General features: G+C 42.6%; 2 protein-coding genes across 2 annotated transcripts; both read left to right on the plus strand.

Moving 5' to 3' along the window:
• The first annotated feature begins 364 nt into the window (after positions 1 to 364).
• Positions 365 to 10,008, plus strand: pah (phenylalanine hydroxylase). The gene is made up of 13 exons (XM_084700959.1): positions 365 to 548; positions 1,492 to 1,608; positions 4,652 to 4,835; positions 5,745 to 5,833; positions 6,218 to 6,285; positions 6,748 to 6,944; positions 7,311 to 7,446; positions 7,589 to 7,658; positions 7,832 to 7,888; positions 7,997 to 8,092; positions 8,693 to 8,826; positions 8,942 to 9,057; positions 9,305 to 10,008. The coding sequence occupies exons 1-13, from the start codon at positions 483 to 485 to the stop codon at positions 9,346 to 9,348; spliced, it is 1,374 nt and encodes a 457-aa protein (XP_084557085.1). The 5' UTR covers positions 365 to 482; the 3' UTR covers positions 9,349 to 10,008.
• Positions 10,009 to 10,441: 433 nt separating this feature from the next.
• th2 (tyrosine hydroxylase 2) lies at positions 10,442 to 13,426 on the plus strand. The gene is made up of 12 exons (XM_084700958.1): positions 10,442 to 10,684; positions 10,769 to 10,943; positions 11,040 to 11,128; positions 11,224 to 11,291; positions 11,370 to 11,420; positions 11,589 to 11,734; positions 11,951 to 12,086; positions 12,179 to 12,248; positions 12,348 to 12,404; positions 12,619 to 12,714; positions 12,862 to 12,995; positions 13,116 to 13,426. The coding sequence occupies exons 1-12, from the start codon at positions 10,457 to 10,459 to the stop codon at positions 13,273 to 13,275; spliced, it is 1,410 nt and encodes a 469-aa protein (XP_084557084.1). The 5' UTR covers positions 10,442 to 10,456; the 3' UTR covers positions 13,276 to 13,426.
• The last annotated feature ends 2,315 nt before the right edge of the window (positions 13,427 to 15,741 follow it).

The raw sequence follows: 15,741 nt of genomic DNA on the forward strand, positions 1-15,741 counted from the left end.
AATGGCTTGCTGTTAAAACACAATAACAAAGTAGAGTAAAATAATCAAATACATATGTTTATTGCTGTACCTACAATTACTTTTATTTTATAAGTACATTATTTTCATGGGTTTAATGACAGCTGTCCAGGTATAGAATTACTGTTTCCATTATGTATCTTGTATAAGATGACCGCGGAGGCGTTTGGACGGGCTTGACAGCAGGAAGGCTCCATTCGATTTTATAACGCAAACTTGACGCTGAAGGTATTCCTCCTGCCCACTACCCCAGCAGCACTGAACAATGCAAACCAGATGTGCCATTTCACAACACAAAACCAGTCGCGTGACAGGAGTATGCCCATAGGGCCAAAGGGGGTGTGGTGTCACGTGGCCCAACTTTAAATTGCTGAGGCTTAACAAGAGCCGCTCAGAAAAACTTCACCAAACCAATACTGTTTCACATCCGTGGTTTCATACCTGTGCAGCACTCAGACCAGAGGATGGACGCAGCATACAAAAGAGTGAACGGAGACCATGGACCCATAGAGGACCAAAGTCAGTCACAGGTAAACCTTCATTAATTACTCAATATAGCAGTACCGACAATTATTTATTTCTGATAAACAACTGGAAAAAGAATGACGTGATTGCGTGATTAAATGATTAAAATGAACATCATGATCTGAGCAGTGTTGCATTTATTTCAAATATCATCTTTCAAAAGTTTTTTTTTACCATATTGTGCTTTCCAATGTATTATTTCCTACTTTGGAAAAATGTAAACAGACCAGAGTCACTCAAATCTGCAGTTTAAAATTAAAGTGATGCACAATTTAAGGAGCATCCATAGCCAGATTGAGATTAATATACTGCAGAGTTCAGAATGGAGAGGTTAATGATGTGAGACTTTGTGAAACTTTTAGCTAAATCCTTTGGAATGTAAAATATCATGGGGTTTAACCACACAGACAGACACACACATCCACACCCACACCATGATACTATTGTGACTGATGACACAAGATGAATGCATAGGTGGCTGCTGTACTTGACCATTACATTTACAGTGGTATACATTCATGGGTTCATATGAGGTATGTGGGTTGGATAATGCCTAGTCATGCTGGAGCCGGGTGAGCAGCCTGTGTTTGCAGTTCAAGGGATCAGAGGGACGAACAGGAAAGGGCAAGCCACAACCGTGGTTGAGGTCACCTCTACAGAAGTTTCATTTAACAGAGCAAAGTCTTGTCAGGTGACAAGCTTCATTATCAGTATACTGCCTCAGCTACCCTGCTAAACCCAAACCCCCAACCCCCAAAAAACAAGTTAAGGCTCCATTCCAGAGTCCACCATAACACAATTTGCTATGCCCCTCTCTCTACACCCAGTGTCCAATGCTATGTTTTTGAAGGCGTAGTCTCTGGGCCAGCTCATGTTCACTCTCTGGATAGTGTGTACAGTGGTGTTATTGGCCCGGGAAGTCACTCTTCTCTCTTTTCTCCCCGGTAGAGGAGAGGCTCCATGTACCTGGAGGAAGAGACCAGCAACAAGACAGGTGTGCTTTCCTGCTTCTTCTCTCTGAAGGAGGAGGTTGGGGCGCTGGCCAAGGCCCTAAGGTTGTTTGAGGTAATACCCCTCTCCCCCCCACATACACACACAAACCACCATCCACACTACCACCAATTCCCCAGTCTACTTACTACTATCTAAACACAAGTCATAGATAAAAACACAATAAATATGAGTATAACCCAAAAATAATGCACAATAGTTTGTTGGTGGAGAGACAATTGGGGAGAAAGAGTTGGGTTCATATGTAAGCGGTAAAATGTATGAAAAAAGACAACATTCATTGTTCTTCCTCTTGCACCAAGGAAGAGTCAACCATACACGTGAGATTTTCATGGTTCAGAACCTTCTTCTCACCTCCTATGCTGAGCAGAAGGAAACTTTTCACGGCTAATATCCCTGACCATAACATGAGTGCAGATCAAACAGAAGTTTCTGTCAGATAGAGGGGTTCATCTAAAAGAGACAGGTAGGACTTCACACTAAGTTAAGAAGATCCTTTCTCTCTTCTTCCCTAACCACGGAGGAATTTACGAGCCACATAATGCGTTGCATACGGCAAGGTGGTTTTACTCAGCTGCAGATGCTAAAGGCATCGTCCTGCAACCCCATGAAGCTCCCAGTGACGGCTCTGAAATGGGCTCCAGCAGCAGCAGTTTAGGGTTATAGACCAAAAAGGCTCACCAGTCATGCACCTAAGAAAGTAGAAATACTAGACCTTTAATTAGACTGCTTACGTGGATACCCAAAGCAATTAACAAGCCCTGAGGCAATTCACCAGTATTTACCTTACATTTAGCAGACACTCTTATCCAGAGTGACTTACAGTAAGTACAGGGACATTCCCCTCGAGGCAAGAAGGGTGAAGTGCCTTACCCAAGGTCACACTGACATTTGGCAAGAACCGGCAACCTTCTGAGTAATAGCCCGATTCCCCAACCGCTCAGCCATCTGACTGGTATTGAGGTGTTGGAACAGGCTGTTCCCTTAAACAAAGTATCACACAGTGATACGTCCCCTAAGGGCAGCACTGTATATAATTGAGAGGTGTGTTATGAAGAAAATTGTGGCTTGATATACAAGATGAAATATAATCATCATAATAGTATTATAGTGGGAAAGTAGCAAATGGTTCTTCAGGAAGCGTGCGGAGGCTTTACCTGGTTTGGGAAATAATAAAAACATTGAGCTGGAATCACAATCCTCTGACTAGGTCTTATGCCATAGTATCGATTAGCCACTGTTGTTGTGTCACCATCAGAAGGTCATCTTGTTGCAAGGTACGTCCTGGTTTTATTTTCTGTTTACTTACAACCTACGTGCTAAATCACATGAAGTTAGGGCTTAAGTTAGATTGATAGCATTTTATCCTATTAACCTACTGTGTGTGATGTCAGGTGATCTACACTCCAAACACAGTTGTTAACATGAGAAGGTTCTCTGGGCCTATGGGCTCCCATCCTTCAGATCCACCCCCTGCTCCACCTCCTCTGCTTACCCCCTCCCCACCAAATCCGGCAGCAGTCCAGCAACCTCATAGCCTCTCCACATCTCTCTCTCTAGAAAACAGGCTGAATACACCATCAGCACACCCTTCTCAATATCAAAAGATTTTCTGTACAAACCAGGTAAATTGTAATGCATATGACCAACAGGATCTGGTTAAAAGAAAATCAATACATTTCTGGTTTCTAAAGCCAAAGTGTGATCATATGGACAAATCATTCAGGAATGCAGTAGTCCATATGGCTCTGTTGATGGATGTGGAGTAAAACATCAAGGTAGCTTGTGCCTCTCACGCACATGTTTTCTTTCAAGGGAATTTCTCACAGTCATCCTTTTTTATTTTCAGTGAAACATCTTAATCAAGAAGTGTATTTATTTTCTAAAATCCCATTACAGTTGACTTTTTAGAATCAAGGTGGCAAGATCTCTTTATTTGAAACCATGGTTTCTAAACTTAAATCACTGTTTATCCCTCGGAAGCCAAGCGCATGTGATGTGGTGTGGGCATCATGTGAGGTGCAGCAATGAACAGCATCTTTTAAGCTTGTTCTACCCAGACCCAGACCCAGACCAGGGAGGTCATCCAGTCAGGCCAGGAGCAGAGTTCATGTCCCGCACGGTACACTTTAATTCTCAATGGCGAAATAGCCACAGTGAAACCTCTGTAAGTTACTTAGATCAAACCTAGCTGTCTTATACTTACCAACTTAGCCCTGTGACTGTCATAAGCTAGGCTACACACTCTCATCCACATCATGTTAGTTTAATTGATGTTTGTTGATGTAGAACAATAACCAATTATTTACCCCTGAACTAATTCTGCTGACGTTGAGACCCAGCAAACAGTTTGGGCATGTTCCCTGACTCTGCAGAATAATCACACATTCTTACGTGATAATAGCAGGGAGGTGCTATTCAGGAATGAGCATTGTTTTGCTAGGGGATGCAGAGCCATGTGACCCCTAGAGAGCCACTGTTGGGAATAGGATCCAGATGGAGAGAAGGAGCAACGAGAGAAAGAAATGGGCAGAATGCCGCCCCTTTCCTCCTCTCTATTGGACCAATGGCAGGAAGAGAAGACTACACCCCCTCTCCATCCCCATGGTTTACATAAATAAAAACACATTTTTATCGCAATTACTGATATTTTTAGAGTGTAGGAATTTGAGTATCGAAACCATACTTTAGATGTGTGTGCCACGACGAGGAACTGAATTATTGAGTTGGAAGATATACAACTTGGCTGTACATTTTGTGACCAGTGTAAATGTGTAGACTCACTCTAGTCAGTTTTGTAACAGCCAATGGTTGATAAGCTGGTTGATTGTTCTCTGAGGTTTTGACCCCAGGGCATGGTAGACTCCAGAAAGTCTAACCAAGCACGCACAGTCAGACATACTTATACTGACCTCCAGTGGTGAAACATAAACTTTTAAAGCTCTTGGATACAGCAGGCAATTATACAGAAATGCCTTATCAGAATCTGCCTTACAATAAAACACTAAACAATTAAACACTGCAACATATCAAATAACTGAGATTGAATGCATGGAAGCTAGTATAAAAAACCATGCCCTGTTTCCGTGAATGACAGGAAAAGGGGATGAACCTGACACACATCGAGTCTCGTCCGTCGCGAATGAACAAAGAGGAGTTTGAGTTCTTCATCAGTGTGGACACCACCTGCTCCCAGGCCCTGGATGAGGTCATCGACGGCCTGCGCACACAGATCAGCGGCCATGTGCATGAGCTGTCACGCAACAAGAGGAAGGACACAGGTGTGTGATTGAGAATAAAGACTTGTTTGGAGGCCTGTGTGTGTTGGAAGACGATATCGTACCAACCAAGTGGAATTTCCAAAAAGTAGTTTACAATAACATAATTGTTAGACTTGTTTGTGCAGTGTGAACAAATACTGTACAAGGGTTTGGCTGATTCCATTTTAATTCTGAATTACAAATGGAATGTGTTCATTGTCCAGAAGTAGACAAAGCTGGTGTTATTGATGATGTTTTGCCAGCATTGCATGAACTCTGGGATGTGCTTTAGCAGGCAACCAGCCAGACATGGTGACTAACTAGCGTCGCCACGGAGACGGATGGCCTGTCTCCCACATCCAGCCCTTTATTAGTTGTTTCCAGAATGACATTAGTTTAGTTACTGAGGACCAACAGGCCTGGTAGGAACAGAGGGGCCCAGTGTCACTGAACCCCTACCGAACAGACAGCCAGTGTGACAGCCTTGGCCCGGGGAGACCCTAACAAGGTCAAGGGTCAAACACGATCCAGACATAGAGACTGAGACAGACAGGGCCACCATCGAGTATGCATTCCCTGACCTATCCCCAGCCTATGATATGCTGGACAGGGTCAAGAGTATGAGGGGATATCTATATTTATGGCCTGCGATGGAGACAGCCTGTTTGTAGAGGGGCCTGGTAGGGGTCTATTGTTCTCAAAGCCTCAGGCTTGACCACACTGCACAAATGTAGATTAATGAGTAGACCCCAGTGATTCTGTCTGTCATAAATCCACATCCAGCCAAGAGATGACCCCTTCCTGCTGTTCTGTTTAATGTCAAAATGTCTCCCTTCCACCCAAGCACATAACACTCAACAGAAAATTCTCCACAAGTCCATACTCATCAAAATTCACTTGTTGTTGATTAACATGATGTTTTTTCTACAGTCCCATGGTTCCCCAATCAAATCCAAGACTTGGACCGCTTTGCCAACCAGATTCTGAGTTATGGATCAGAGTTAGATTCGGATCACCCAGTGAGTCATTTATCTCCTGGTCACAACATCCTGTTTTGTGAGAGTGTATGGGTGTGTTTGCCTGTGTGTCTGTCATTAAAAAGATGGAGATGACAGCCCCTTCTTCTGCAATGGAAACTGTCCAAGCCCACAAATTGATGTCCTTGCTTTAATTGAGCCCCTATAATTATAGATAATTGCTCTCTTTTGCAACCGCCATTAAAGTGAAATGTATTCATCATAAGCTGAAAACACTCTACAAAGGCTCCATTTGAATATGTATTTCAGTATACTTATTAGAGTGGGAGTGCATAACGCTGTCAAAGGCCACAAGACTTCTGTTTTATATGAAACAGAGGATCGGGGGATCTAACACAGCCTACATTTACCTCTCTCTTTCTCCAGGGCTTCACAGATCCTGTCTACAGAGCCCGGAGGAAGGAGTTTGCCGACATTGCCTTTAACTACCGACAGTAACTATCCTTTTAAATTCATATCAATAATGCGATTTCACTTTACGTGAAGACTTATTTTTTCTTGCACAGTTGGTGAGATCAAATTCTTAGTCCTGTACTGTGGAGCCTCCTAAGCCTGTGACAATCCCTACATTTCCTTTGAATGAAAATGACCGCAGACAAAAGAGAGACAAATGACAGGGGAGCAGTGGTGGACTTGAAGCCTTTGGCTTTGTCTACATAATTGAGACGTTATTCAGAGGCACTACAAAGAGCACCAGCCCCAATGAAACGCCCACAGAAGGGAATCTCATTTACATTCTGTAACGGGGAGATCTCGCTGGTCGGCCCACACCCGCCCGACTCTTTCCTGCCCTCCTATTTGTCCCCCTGCCCAAAGTTTTGAGTGTGTGTGTGTGTGTTTGTGTGTGGCTGTGCATGCATGTGTGTGTGTGTGTTAACAGCATCCCTTTGTCTCAGTGGCCAGGTTATCCCCATGGTTGAGTACACACCTGAGGAGAAGGCAACATGGGGCACGGTGTTTAAGGAGCTGAAGACCCTGTACCCCACGCACGCGTGCCGCGAGCACAACCGCGTGTTCCCCTTACTGGAGAAATACTGTGGCTACAGACAGGACAACATTCCCCAGCTGGAGGACATTTCAAACTACCTGCAGTGTACGTGACAAGCAGTTTCCTTACCTCTACCACTGAATCTGAAAGGTTCAGGTTCAATATAGGTGTACCTCAGTAGCAGAAGGTTTGACTGAGGGGTTTAAGGTTCTGCTACATGAAAGGAAGGAAGTCCCTTTGAGTTATCAAGCTTTAAGTGTGGCCTCTTCATCTTTTCATTCTGAGACAGTGAGGATATCTTCCGTGATGATATGCAAAGTGGGCCATGTAAATGGGCCAATTTTTTCAGACCAAATATAGTCCTACACTCACATGATACCCTCCCACCACCCTCTTTCCCCCTCACTCCCACTCCCTCTCTCCCCTCTCTCCCCCTCCTTATCTCCCTGCCCCTCTCCCTACCTCCTGCAGCTTGCACAGGGTTCCGGCTGCGCCCTGTGGCTGGCCTGCTTTCCTCCCGTGACTTCCTGGCTGGTTTGGCCTTCCGGGTCTTCCATTCCACACAGTACATCCGCCATGGATCCAAGCCTATGTACACACCTGAGCCGTGAGTATCTCCTACAGGAGAGAAATCAATGAAAACAACAGTGAACTGTGTGCGTGTGGGGGCGATCTGCAATCCAACACTCTTAGTAGGGTAGCAATTCAGTAGTAACCTGTCTGCTCTGTGTGGACTCATCTTTCCCCAGGGATATCTGCCATGAACTCCTGGGGCATGTTCCTCTCTTCGCAGACCCCAGCTTTGCCCTGTTCTCCCAGGTCAAGTTTCTCAGTAGTATTCCTCCAAATCAGCATAGAAGAAAGAGTTCAAATTCATTTTTGCTCAAGGGTAATCTTATAGCTGAAGGCTGCATTATACTGAGGTTACCTGCCTACCTTGATCTCTTAGATATGTATTTTTTTCAAAGTTTGTTTGACTTTCCTCTATACAGGAAATTGGTCTGGCTTCTCTGGGCGCACCTGACGAGTACATTGAAAAGCTTGCCACTGTAAGTATGTCCAACATTGCATATCTCCCTCAAAACGAATAACAACCCTTTCACCTCTAACCTGGGACTGTGGATGTGAGGGTGATGTTGAGATTGTATTTCCTCTAGGTCTACTGGTTTACTGTGGAGTTTGGCCTCTGCAAGCAGGGCTCTGACATCAAGGCCTATGGAGCTGGACTGCTTTCCTCCTTTGGAGAGCTGCAGGTGACTGGTTTTATAACAGCACACATAATATACAGTGTCACATGAAAATACACGACATCTACAAGATCACATACTGTAAATACTGACTGGTTCCATAACAGCAGAACTTATGTATTGTGTTGATCTCAGCTTTCCTTTACATGTGACACAAAGTATAGGCCATTTGAGCACTATTTTCTACCAAACACAAGCATGTTGTTAACCTAGCAGTAGGTTGTTGGTTCACTTTGGGTTCTGGATAAATGAGTCACTTGTGAGTACTGCTCACAAGTCACTGCTGCCAGGTAAATGGGTTAGTGGTTCACTGAGAATGAGAGGCTGCGTCTGGTCAAATGTTACATCAGAGAGGAGTCAACAGAGGATGTTCAGTTTACTGAGTCATATCAGAGGCAGAGTAGCACACTGCACTGCACATCCTGTTTAATCTAGAACCCTATCGGATCCAGAATCCATCTCATTGAAGATTCCATCTTTCTATTGGTCCACAAACAGAAACCCTCCCTCGTAGACCCTGACAAGATGTCTTCAGTATTCATTGTGTCTTACTTTTCGATTACAGAACACAGTCATTAAAACATAGGGATTATGACTGTTTTCTAGTACTGTCTGTCCGACAAGCCCCAGATTCTGGCCTTTGACCCCGAGAAGACAAGTCTCCAGAAGTACCCAATCACAGAGTTCCAGCCTGTTTACTTTGTTGCTGAGAGCTTTGACGACGCTAAAGACAAAGTCGGGTAAGCATCAAGCATTAATTGTTTATTGATACAAATAGTCATTATAATGATGCAGCTACTTAGGAGCATATATTTGCATTGCAAATCTTTTTTTATTGTGTGACCCTTCCCAAAGGAAATTTGCTGCCACTATCCCTCGCCCTTTCACTGTGCGCTACAATGCTTACACTCAGAGCATCGAAGTCCTGGACTGCACCCAGCAGCTGAGGAACCTGGCTGACAGTATCAGTGGTAGGTGACACAATAAGTTCACTCCTTTAGTCCGTGTAACTGTCCTATGGAACATGCCAGTATATTCTCCATTGCTAGAAATGCACAACACATTTGCTATAAAACGAAAACTAGTATAAAATGATGAATAATTCAAATTAGCCCTTTCGTTTGTCACTTTCACTGTGTTTCCGTAAAAACAATTAGGCTACCTTAGAATACATAATAACATGCAATAATACCGTGTTTTTTATGCTTGCCTTTCAAGGTGAAATCGGAATCTTGTGCAACGCCCTGCGGAAGTTGGAGTAAAAAAAAAATACCTTGCTTGAGAACCGTCACGAAAATGATTGAATTATGCGATAGAAACAGTCTTTGTTAACCGCCTGTTGCAATATCTGTACGTATGTATGCTACATTGCTTGCCTGACAAATGTAACATTTGTATTTTTGTAGAGTAGGCTCCATTAAGTAACCGAATTAAGGGATATGCATGGGTTGGTGCAATTTGACATTTAGTGACATTATAATAGTATAGTCACATAGTTTCAGTAGAATATGTTATCATACAAACATGCCAATAGCCAAACGCCTAATTGCAATTAAATGTATTCGCATATTATGAATCTATTAGCCTGCGTTTAGGAAACATAAAACTTCTTTAAATTAATTGTAGGATATTATTGTGATTTTTTCATTTGCTTTTACTCAATAAAAATAACGAACGTATAGGTCCTGCAATGAACGTCGGCTACAGCCTACTTTAGGCCTATGCCATGAATACCGCCCATAGAATATCACTTGATTGTGATAAAAAAAATAAAAATACATGCATCTGTTTGGCCCTAAATGGGGATCAACTAGCCTCATGAAAACGGGGAACAGAAAACCACAAACAAAATTAAAAGTGTTATATGCATGAAATAAATTGTAATTGTAATGTGATTAAATACATATATTTACTGTAAGTTATTAACTGTATTGTTGTTATTATTATTATTATTATTATTGCCAATATTATTATTACATTATAATGATATTGATGATCAAATAGCCAGACTTTTCGCTTTCAGCACCCTGGACAGCACACATCTTCCCTGTCGGCTATATTTGAACTTTTTTTGGTCAAGTCTAGCTTGCTTCAACCCATTTGCGTCTTTTTTTTAAATAAATTACCTATTTCTGTTCCATAATAGAAGACGCAGAATGACGCATAACACCTTAAAATTCATACGCACGCATTTGCGTAAGTAATTTCCATAAGGAATCCTTGTGGCATGGTATATAAACCTGTCTACCGGCCGATGGCACAGAATGAATCAAACCGTTGCGGACTTATCCAGCACACTTTTTACAAATAATACTATAACTACATATCAGATATACATCAGCAATATTATCTCAGGAAAATCCTAACTAAATGAAGACGGAAGGAATAGTTCAAAATGTTCCATTCACCGGCAGAAAACGGAGTCTTATTGAAGATGCTCGCAAAGAGCGCGCGAGCAGCTCATCCTCACCGGGTCCGTCACAATGTGGGGACAACTTTGTGTTTGAGGAGAAGGATGGAACAGTGACACTGAACATTCTTTTCACACTCAGCAACGAGAAAAATGCAGGGTTCCTACAAACTGGCAAGGTCTTTGAGGTAGGTGAACAGGCCAACTCTCCAATGTGATTGTGTAATATTGCCCATTACTAACAGTAACCTTGGAAATGTGATGATTTGCAGACATTTAAAGCCAAGCTCCTACACATTGAAAGCCGACCTGGGAGGAAGTCGAAAAACAGTGTGATGGAATTAGAATTCTTCATGAAATGTGAAATCCACAGCTCTGATGTTGACGTATTCCTTAACTCCCTCAAACGAGTTGCCGAAGATGTGCGTCCTGTTCAAGAGGAGAAAGGCAAGGCAAATATTTTCTACATCATGTACCTATATTATCTCTCGATAATAACAAAAATCTGTTTACTTATGTGCATTTTGCTTTTCAATGTTTTAGTTCCATGGTTTCCCAGAAAAATAACTGATCTGGACAAATGCAACCTCTTGATAACAAAATATGATCCAGATATGGACCAGGATCATCCCGTGAGTATTATAATTTTTTCCTGTTTAATAATTCTAGCATCGCAATTCAGATTCATTTGCAATTGGAGTCATGTGTGCTTATGACTTCGCTCTAGGGATTCACTGATCAAGAGTACAGAAAGAGAAGAGCTTACATCTCGGAACTTGCCGTCAACTACAAACAGTGAGTCAGACTTTATTACCTGACAGACTGTCGCAAATGGTCCTACTACTGTCATGCCTGACTCTCTGTCTTCCACAGGGGGGATCCATTACCCACAGTGGAATACACTCCAGAGGAGGTGGCAACATGGTGAGAACTCAGCCTTTAAACATGGAAATAATGAAGACTGTTAATTGATCATTGATCATTTATCAGCTATATTGCCCATGTCTTGCACGTAGAAGGCAGAACTGTTCTTTTACTGTACAGTTCATTGAGGAGTTGTCTTTAATGCTAACATGCTTTGTTTCCTCACAGGAGAGAGGTGTATCGCACCCTGCATGATATCTACCCTAGCCTGGCCTGCAGACAGTTCCTGGATGGCCTACAGCAGCTGGAGAGGGAGTGTGGCTATGGCGAAAACCGCATCCCTCAGCTCAGAGAGGTGTCTGCCTTCCTCAAAGGTGAGAATGCGGTGGTCCTTGTAGAATTTTGATATGAAAATCAGGCCAACATAGGCAATAATTGTGTTGGAGTAAATGTCTATCGAATGAAACAAACAGCTGTTTTGTACAACAGCACAATATTGATTCTGTTCACATAAACGTTCTAAGGACATACATGTGGCTGGTGTGAGTGTATCTGACAAGTCTGGCTGGCTGTGTTTGTGATGTCATCAGGGAGGTCAGGTTTCCAGCTGCGGCCAGCGGCTGGCCTGCTCTCGGCCAGAGACTTCCTGGCCAGCCTGGCCTTCCGTGTGTTCCAGTGCACTCAGTACATCCGCCACGCATCCGCCCCCATGCACTCCCCTGAACCGTAAGGCAAAGAATTCGTCTCATACCAAATTGTAGCCTAGTGAAATCTATGTCGTCACTCATGTATTGTCTCTTTGGTTTGGACTTATACAGGGATTGTTGTCATGAGTTGCTTGGCCATATTCCAATGCTTGCAGACAAAGAATTTGCTCAGTTTTCCCAGGTAAAGTTCCACTTCCACGATTGTGATTGATGTTATTACAATGTGCTTATTTATCAAACAGTCTCCTCTCTTGCCAAAGTCAATTCTTCTTTGTTACAGGAAATTGGTCTTGCTTCTCTTGGGGCGTCAGATGAAGACATTGAGAGACTCTCAACAGTAAGTCACACAGACATACATCAGTGTATTTAAAATTCAACCATTTTTGTTTAACCTATAACAAAATAGTGCAACTTTGCTGCCATCTAGTGGAAAAAATAAGACACTGCACACTTGATAAAACTGCATTTACCTGTTTAAACTAATTTCTATTCGATTGGAAGTGGCACATGGGATCTGATCATTTGCTCATCTCTTCTCCTTACGTTTACAGCTGTATTGGTTTACGGTGGAATTTGGACTCTGTAAGCAGAACGGAACAGTAAAAGCTTACGGCGCTGGCCTCCTATCGTCATATGGAGAACTTATAGTGGGTTCAGTTTATGGGTAGCATTATCTTGCTTCTATTCCAGCCTGTTAATGATCTTAGCTGAAGAAGATCATTAGACCATGTTTCCCTACTGTGCAACGTCTTGTTTGCTTTTTTCAGGCTTTCAATCATTCTTTCTTTTTTCAGTATGCCCTCTCTAATGAGCCAGAATACAAGGCCTTCAGTCCAGAGGAGACTGCAGTTCAACCATACCAGGACCAAACATACCAGCCAGTTTACTTTGTGTCAGAAAGCTTTGAGGATGCCAAGTTAAAAATGAGGTTCACATATTTGCTTCATATTTGTGCCTTATTTGAATATTAGAATATTTTATAAATACTGTAATATTGTGTAAGATATGTGTGTGAGGTACTAAAACATCAGACATTTCTATGCTTCAGGAGGTTCTCAGCAAAAATCCAGCGCCCCTTCTCTGTGCGGTACGACCCGTTCACTTGCAGTCTGGATATCCTGGACCAGCCAAGCAAAATCCAGAATGTTCTGAGCCAGATGAGAGAAGATCTGAAGATCCTCCACAATGCCATAGAGAAGCTTGGCTGAACCACCTGGGCCAGTTCTTTAGTAGTCTGTTTTGCATGGATGTGTGCTACTGTTTTTTCATTAAATAATTTAATTGAAACACAAAATTCACAGTATAATATAATCTTGAGAGAATGTAAGAACCAATAAATGTATTTATCTACTTTTTAAATAGCTTGGAATAATGATGCATCTTGTACGGACTACATTGGTAAAAAAGAGTCAGAAACACTGAAAAAGTGAGTATGATAAGGGAGGTGGAGCAAGAAAACAAGGTGCCTGATTGAGAGGAAAAGTAAATGAGTAATAGAAAGAGAGAGGGACAGAAAGTTTGTGGGAGAGAGAAAGAGTACGAGTGGTGGGACCACAACAAAACTGTGTTCTGTATCTGCTTTGCCATCCAAACCAACCGTTTCCATTTCCAAACTTCTTGGAATCCATTTGTCTTCACGTGTTATTAGACAGAGGGAAGAAGCTAATTTTGAACAATTTAAGTATCACATTTCCTGAGCTGGCTCAAGTCAGAGCCAGCACTAAAGCCCAATGGATCTGAGCTGGACTGGGTCACTGCAACCTCACACTAGAACATAGCAGTCAGTAGGGCTTTCCAGCTGACAGATACCCTCCTTCCTTTCTCACTTGCCCTCTCCTTGCATATTTCTCCCAGGGACATTTCCTGTGTGATTCTGTATATGGGGGTTTAAGGGTGTCAGATGTGTTTCCACATAAATGACGCTTTGCCTGTAAGTCTACTTCAAGAATCAGGGCACAAATCACCCCACTACAGCAGTCATAAAACACCATGATGTACACGGTGGCTGGTAAAGCCTCCACATGATGTGGGAGGCCTTCCTTTCCTGTGATTCAACTGTAAATCACCGCTCCTTTGCCCTCCCAGGGTAACCCAAGCCCTCTGCACTGCACTGAGAACATTGTGCGGTGGCCGCGGCAGGGGAGGAGGGATCTGCTGCTTGACTAGAGTGCAGTGGTGCACACACACATCCACTTCCTTCGACCTAAAAGTTAAACACTTCATCATTTCTAGTAGCTCATCTTACTTCCAGCACATTGAAATCCACAAATCCCCACAAATCACCCCTGAAACCACAACTGGGAACCAAATACGCATAGCCCCAAACAAAAGTGGGTTACCATGGCAATAAGATAACCACCACGATTTCCAGCAAAATACTTGTGCCTAACATGTTACCCGCAAATCCCAAACTCTGTATCATCCTGCCTCCAATCATGAGTGTTTCCTTCGTCAATGTAACGATAACTATCGTTACCATGGCAGGCCCACATATTCCTAGACGAAAACTGTGTCAAAGGGTTTACCAAGACCTCAAAGACAGGAGCAGACTGAGACACTCGTGGGAAAGTTTCTATTCCCTTCCAGAAGTTATTTAGTTAGTATTTAGAAGAATATTTACTTGCACTACCTTTAGAGTTTTCTGTAGCTTTTAACACGACTTCTGTACTTGTTACCAGGTAGTTTGGCCCACTCTTCCTGAGCAAACTGCCCCAGCTGTCTCATGTTTGATGGGTGCCCTCTCCAGACTGCAAGTTTCAGCTCTTCCCATAAATATTTGATAGGATTCAGATCAGGACTCATAGAAGGTCACTGGACGGAACAGTCCAATGACCTTCGAGAGAGCTTTCTGACAGTGTACAGTACATTTAGTTCCAGAATGCCCTGATAGTCTTGAGATTTCATTGGGCCCTGCACAAATTCAAGGCATCCTAGGCAAAGCTTAATCTTTTTGTCTGCGAACATAGAGCTGATGTGATTTGCCAAAAAGTGCAATTTTTGACTCATCTGTCCAAAGGGCATTCTCCCAGAAGGATTGTGGCTTGTCAATATGCATTTGAACAAATTCCAGTCTGGCTTTATGTTTTTCTTTTAAACGTGGTCCTCCTGGGTTTTCTTCCATGGAGGTCACTTTCACTCACAAAGCAATGGATGGTGCAATCAGAAACTGACTTACCTTCACCTTGGAGTTCAGCTTGTATTTTCTTGGCAGCCATCCTTGGTTCTTTTCCTACCGTTCGCACTATCCTTCTGTTCAATCTGGGGGAAATGTTCCTCTTGAGGCCTCACCCAGGGAGTTTTGCTACAGTTCCATTCCATGTACCTTGAACTTCTTTAATATTTGCAACTGTCAATCTGCAAATATCAATCTGCTTGGAGATAGTCTTGCATTCTTTACCTGTACCATGCTTGTCTATTATTTTCCCCCAGACAACTCAACTTTATTTGAAAAGGACTGATTACAAGATGTGTGATACTAATTAAAGAAACTAACTGGTTTGATGAACCAATTATGTATAATATTTTCAAAGGGGTACCAACAAATATGTCCAGGCCATTTTAGAAAATCATAGTAGATTGAGAAATCTCTTTTCACAGCTTCTTTTCTTTGTTTTATGACATACCAAAGGCATGCAAGTAATCATGATGCAATAGCTTTTAATGCCATCATTTTT

Source organism: Hypomesus nipponensis, chromosome 7 (assembly GCF_054491055.1).
Source record: "Hypomesus nipponensis isolate SF chromosome 7, ASM5449105v1, whole genome shotgun sequence".
NCBI lineage: Eukaryota > Metazoa > Chordata > Actinopteri > Osmeriformes > Osmeridae > Hypomesus > Hypomesus nipponensis.

What these genes read in the sequence shown, in the direction of transcription:
- pah (XM_084700959.1), top strand. Translation starts at nt 483, where the DNA reads ATGGACGCAGCATACAAAAGAGTGAACGGAGACCATGGACCCATAGAG. An exon ending in AGGCCCTAAGGTTGTTTGAG is followed by an intron (nt 1,609 to 4,651) that starts GTAATACCCCTC and finishes CGTGAATGACAG; the next exon opens with GAAAAGGGGATGAACCTGAC. An exon ending in ACATTGAAAAGCTTGCCACT is followed by an intron (nt 7,889 to 7,996) that starts GTAAGTATGTCC and finishes TATTTCCTCTAG; the next exon opens with GTCTACTGGTTTACTGTGGA.
- th2 (XM_084700958.1), top strand. Translation starts at nt 10,457, where the DNA reads ATGAAGACGGAAGGAATAGTTCAAAATGTTCCATTCACCGGCAGAAAA. An exon ending in CCCATGCACTCCCCTGAACC is followed by an intron (nt 12,087 to 12,178) that starts GTAAGGCAAAGA and finishes GGACTTATACAG; the next exon opens with GGATTGTTGTCATGAGTTGC. An exon ending in CGTCATATGGAGAACTTATA is followed by an intron (nt 12,715 to 12,861) that starts GTGGGTTCAGTT and finishes TTCTTTTTTCAG; the next exon opens with TATGCCCTCTCTAATGAGCC.